The following is a 6,325-nucleotide window of genomic DNA, read 5'->3' on the forward strand; positions in this document are numbered from 1 at the left end:
ATTAAAAAATGTAATCGATCTCAATATGACACTCATGGGTAATAAATTAAGATGTACGAGTCTGGTCCAGCATGTGATAAGAACCAACGCAGCCCCCATAAAGCAGCGTTAGTATCCAGTTTCACCTGTCATCCAAAAGCAAATTAATATTGAGCTTGATGAAATGCTTCGACAAGGAGTAGTAGAACCATCCACCAGTGCCTGGTCATCGCCCATCCTCTTCGTGAAAAAGAAAGATAGCGGCTACTGGTTCTGCGTTGATTATAGATAATGAAGCGCAGTAACAGAGCAAGATTCGTAGCCTCTCCCATATGTTTCTTACACCCTTGATAAATTGAGGGATGCACATTATCTTTCTTCGCTGGACATAAAAAAGCGCATTTTGGCAAGTTAATGTTGAAGAGAATTCACGCCAGTATACGGCATTTGCTGTACCCAACCGAGGCTTATTTCATTTTAAGAGAATGCCGTTCGGACTCCACAATAGTTCGGCTATTTGGCCGAGTACAGGAGATACAGTGTTAGGTCCAGAGTTAGAACCATTTGTATTTGTATATCTCGATGATGTTATAATTGTCACCCAGTCATTTGAAAAACACCTGCAAGTTTTGGAAGAAGTTTTTAGGAGATTAAGAGAAGCTAACCTTACGATTAGTCTAAAAAAATGTCGGTTTTGTCGGCCCAGTATGTGATATTTAGGTTATGTGGTGGATCGAAAAGGCCTTCATGTCGACTTTGAAAGGGTGGAAGCTATGTTGAAGATACCTTTCCCGAAAACTGTCAAGGAGGTGAGACGAGTGATTGGGACGTTTTCTTGGTACCGGGGGGTTTGCATCAGATTTTGCAACAATTATATCACCGTTGACCGCCCTTTTGAAGAAATCCTGTAAATTCGAATGGAACCCAGCTTGCGATGAAGCATTCAAGAGGATTAAGGAGTGCTTGATTTTTGCACCCGTGTTGTGCTGCCCTAATTATGATTGCCCTTCGTAGTCGAGACGAATGCTTCAGCCTATGGCATTGGTGCTGTTCTTTTTCAACTACACCCCGACGGTGAGAGAGTAATAAGTTACCTTAGCCGATCCTTCAGCAAGCAGGAAATAAACTTTACAACCACAGAAAGAGAATGTCTTGCAGTTCTTTGGGCTGTGGAGTAGGTTTGACACTGATCATCACTCTCTAGTTTGGCTTCAAAACCTGAAGGACCCGACTGGAAGGTTAACGCGTTGGAGTTTAAAACTCTGTAATGACGACTGTAAAATAGTACATCGTAAAGGTAAATACCTAGTGGAACGAGATATGTTAAGTAGAAGTGTTACCGATGAGATCTCTGTTAGTCCAGAAACTTTGGATAAATGGTATTTAGGTATGTTAAAAAAGGTCCAAATAAAGCCAGCTCAATTTGCTAACTGGAGGCTAGAGAATGAACGTCTTTTTAAACACGTTAAGTCACCGTACGTTAGTTTACATGACCCTCGAGACCTATGGAAGGAAGCAGTTCCTAAGGAATCTAGGAAGGTCATTGCCAGGTTCCATAACCCGCCAACATCTAGACACATGGGAGTAACTAAGACTTATGCTCGCCTTGCCGAACGTTTCTTTTGGCCTGAGATGAAGTATGATGTGGCTCAGTTTATTAGAAACTGTACTGAGTGTGCAACTCGGAAGTCTGATCAACGAGAACCAGTTGGCCAGATGGTTCAACAATCAAGAGTATGTAGGCCGTGGGAAATGATATCCACCGATTTGATGGGTCCGTTACCTCACTCCATAAAAGAACGTTAATACATATTAGTAGTTACGGACCATTTTTCTGTACTCGCTTCTATTTCCACTGAGAACGCCAAATGTCTGTAGGACAATATAGGAAATGATTTTTCTTATTTATGGTGTTCCCCGTATTATTATATGCGATAACGGGCCACAATATTGCTCTCGTTAATTTCAATCTTTGGCAGGAAGACACAGGAGTAAAATTCAATACAATTCTAACTACCATCCTCAGGCAAATCCGACCGAACGGTTCAATCGTACCATAAAGACCATGCTATCTAGTTATATCACAGAAAACCATAGAATTTGGGACGTTAACCCTGCTAAAATAGGTTGTGCTATAAGGACAACAAAACACGACTGTACCGGTCAGACCCCTTATTTTGTCAACTTCGGAAGAAGGATGACGCTCAGTGGGGATGAATTCAGCGACAGGAAGGTTTTAGAAAACTCTTCGATGATGTTAGGAAACGACTAGATTTAGCAGCCAAGAAGGCTGAGAAAATTTACAACCTTAGGAGGGGGTCAGACGAATTTTTTCCCCAACAAGCAGTGTGGAGACGCAATTTTGTCCTGTCAGACGTAGCGAAATATTTTTCGAAGAAATTTGCTCCCCAATACATTGGTCTTTTCCATGTGAAAAAGAGATTGTCACCGTGGACATATTGTACTGTCATTAACCCCTACTTGCAACTTTGCAATAATGCAGTACGCGACGGGTCAAAGATTCTAGATCCGGTCATCTGAGCAATGACAATACATTTTTCATACTCAGCAAATGTTACATTTATTGTAGTTATATAAAATTAAATTAGTCTTAACTCGAACTGTCTTTTAATTGACATTACTCGAACCTCTACCCCAAAAGACAATACTACAATATGAGCTCGAGGATAAGGAAAGCAAGCCAGCAGGCGCGAGGCGTATGGAATGCAAAAGACCTTAAGATAGTCGCTAGGGCACAAAAAAATTTACTGCGATAAAGGAGAGATTGTGATGTATCAGAATAAATAAATAATAATTTGTATTAACCAACCTTTATTGTATAAATATTCTTAAAAAACCTAAGTAACTATTATTTTTAGCATTATTTTGGAAAGCAACATGTTAGTTTATAACTCCGTAGATACCTGTTACATAATTTGTGGTGATGTTTTATTATCTCTACTTCACGTTACATCCTTTCGGTCCTTGGTATCTGAAGAGAAAATGAATGAATTACTATTAGAGTAAACAAAGATTTTAAATTCTTCAGTTATGTTTTGTTCTCATTAAATATTATATTTAGGTATCTTAAATATGCATGCAACTAGAGTTTAATAATGTAGTGCTTACCTCAATTCAGTTAGCAATTTGTTTATTTGTGTCAGTTTGTCTTTGTTCATTCATAGGTTTTCGACTAATTTTGGCAGTAGCTATTTTATCGCCTAATTTATCGGACGTTTCACGTATCTTATGGTAGTTTTCTGTACTTATCTAGCATCCAAATTTCATGGACAGATGGTACTACAAGGCTTATTCTGAAAAATATTTTAAATATCGACAGGTTTAGCTTGACTTTTTCTAAGTTAAGTTTTGGATTAAGTTAAAAATCATTTTTAACGGGAGTAAAGAAATTTTGAGTTTCCTTGGATATCGAATATGATTCTCACGTAGATTTTCTAAGGGTTGTAAACATTGTGCGGGTACAATAAGTATTTATAGTGGGTTTGTTTACTCATCCTTCGTAGCAAAATGAGAATTCACCCCACATTGTTGTTTGGTGGTTCCTGTTTTGGCATTTTTTTGGATATTTTTGGAGTTGCGTTAGCAAGTTCCTGGAATCTCTTTTGCCGCTCCGGCGGGAGCATTTACGCCTTTCCACGCCACGTACATCATATTTCATCTAAAGACCGCTGTTATCAAACCACGAAATGGGAAAAGTCTATCAGAAGAAACCCTCTAGCTATTGTGAGGGTTTTATTGTGGAGTTAACGAAGTTTTGGTCTGGCAGTAAGCAATTTTGTTGGCGCAGTGGTCCCTACAGAAATCCTGCTGTATGATCTGCACTACCGCGTAGCAACTACTTACCTGCCTGCTTGTTTAGCTGCCTGTCTACTTACCTGGTTGCCCACTCGCCTGCTGCTTACTTGTCTACTTGCCCGCTGCTTGTCTACTTGCCCGTTTGACCGAGACTCTCACCTATCAATACAATTTTCAGCTAAGTTGCATGCTAAAAATTTCTTATCTCGGTTGGAATTTTCATTTTAGTGTATATATCTGTAGGTTACTGTTTAACAAAGGCACATAAATAGTTATATAGATAAATAATTTAGATGTAGATAGTTTCCTTACATTATTTGCTTAATTTAACTTAGTCATTTAATTTTAATTTGGCCAAGGCTTTAAATTCGTCTTTGCCTCTATAATTAGTTAATTTAAAGACATTTGCTTAACAAGGTAAATAAGTTATATACTGTAATTATTTGCTGGTATATTTTTGGATTCCGATTTAGGTTTCCTTTATTATATTTTATTATAATTTACTACTTACGCCCCAATCCGTATAGTATATTAATTTTTTTTATTTTCATAATTGCCAGTCGAACAAGGGCATATTTTTTTACATAGTTACTTTTTATTTATACAGGGTGTCCCAAAATTCATGCAACAAAATTTGGTCATAGATTCTTAAGACAAATTTAGGGGACCCGTATTTTTTCTTTTTGCCAACTGGCCCCCTCTTTCGGAGTTACAGCCCCCTGAAATCTGCCTCTAAGAAGTCTTTTTTATATCTCAAAACCATGTACGAGAATCACTAAATTTGGTATACAGGGGTTTTTATGACATGAGATCTCACAGTGCCACGCTTTTTGGCGAGAAACCCCCTTAAGACACTTTTTCGCGTGCTCCTTGTCTTTGGAACCACAAAAATTTGGTTGCAAATGTGATTTTTTTTTAAATTATTAGTTAGCTAGAAATCCATTGAATTTAGAAACTTTATTGTCTCTTGAAATTTTTTTCGTAAAACGCAATGTTTTTGAGGAAAATGGCAAATCACGATATTCATTCGATCACATTTTGACATTTTTCTCAAAAACATTGCATTTTACGAAAAAAGTATAAAGAGACAAAAAGTTTCTAAATTTAATGGCTTTCTAGTGGACTACTAATTTTTAAGAAATTTACATATGCGACCAAATTTTTTTAGCTCCAAAGACGAGAGCCCACGAACAATTATCTTAAGGGGATTTCCCGCCAAAAAACGTAGCACCATCAGATTCCACATGTCATAAAACTCCTGTGTACCAAATTTAGTGATTCTCGTACAACAGGGTTCTGAGATATAAGAAAAAGATTATTCTTAGGGACGGACTTCAGGGGGCTGTAACTCCGAAAGAGGGGGCCACTTGGCAAAAATAAAAAATACGGGTCCCCTAAATTTGTCTTAAGAATCTGTGACCAAATTTTGTTGCATGAATTTCGGGACACCCTGTATATGTAAAACAAATTATGTCTATGTTGTCTGGACTCTGATAGGAGCTGTCATTGTGCACTGCACGTATATACATGGTAAAACCCGCGCCAACTACTAAATAAATACTAGGATATATTTTACTACCTATATTCTATAGAAACTTAAGAGTTTCAAAGGTGTTTCTAATTTATTTACAAAAAATTATTAGTGTTCTTTAAATTTCATAACTGTATGCCAATTTAACCATTTTTCAGAGTTTCCGCTGTTATATCTAATTTGTATACAGTACACATTTTATGAATAATAATAATAATAATAATAATTAATAAAAAATATTTCTTATATGTATATTATTGATAATAGTAATCCATTTGTTTTAGTATGAAGAATGTTTATCACATGCCATAGGAAAAAAAGAGGCCAAGCCTGAATATTATTCTGCATATTTGACTTTATTATACAGAAAAAAGGAATATAATAAGCTTTTAATCCACGCAGAAAAGATGTATAACTTGTTTACTGCCGAAACAATATCGTTAATTTGGATTTGTAAAGTTTTTAATCGATGCTTTGTTGAAAATCCTGAAAAAGCTGAAAACATGTTTGAAAAACTAACTGAATATTATCCCAAATTGTTGCAAGTTGAACCACAAAATGCTATAGGTTTATTTTCAAAAAGCATAACATTGTTAAAAGAAGAAGAACTATTAAAAGCAAAAGATGCTGTTACTGAAGGTAAGAAACATTATTTGTTTACCAATTTTCTAATTTAAATTATACTGTGTGAATCATTTTTGTGATGCATGTATTAGAATCTCAGAAACTATTTCTTATGGTGTCTTATTGAATTGTTTGCTTAACGAAAAAAGCATTTTTTTGCTGTTCAATGATTTACTATAATAATTTAATAATGTGGAGTAGGTATGGCCCCATTGGGGACACCTCCCTCATTCCTACTACTTTGCACTTAAGCCACGCTCCTCCGCTTGTTCAATTAATCAGCTTTAGCAATTTTTTGGATTTTTAGTGTAACAATATCACTAAATTAAATGGAATACTAGACTTTGTCTTATCAAGAAACCGTTGCAATGTATT

At 36.2% G+C, this 6,325-nt stretch overlaps 1 protein-coding gene across 1 annotated transcript in view; it reads left to right on the top strand.

Annotated features, from left to right (window-relative positions):
* The window catches only part of LOC108915145, a gene marked incomplete at its 3' end in the record, with an annotated part of 48,407 nt that extends 42,442 nt beyond the window's left edge, over positions 1–5,965 (top strand). Inside the window, exon 6 of the mRNA XM_018721111.2 lies at positions 5,611–5,965. Coding sequence (XP_018576627.2) covers positions 5,611–5,965 — 355 coding nt within the window. The remainder of the gene's footprint in view (positions 1–5,610) is intronic.
* Between the last annotated feature and the right edge of the window lie 360 nt (positions 5,966–6,325).

The sequence above is a fragment of the Anoplophora glabripennis genome, unplaced genomic scaffold, assembly GCF_000390285.2.
Source record: "Anoplophora glabripennis isolate ALB-LARVAE unplaced genomic scaffold, Agla_2.0 scaffold1421, whole genome shotgun sequence".
Classification (NCBI taxonomy): domain Eukaryota; kingdom Metazoa; phylum Arthropoda; class Insecta; order Coleoptera; family Cerambycidae; genus Anoplophora; species Anoplophora glabripennis.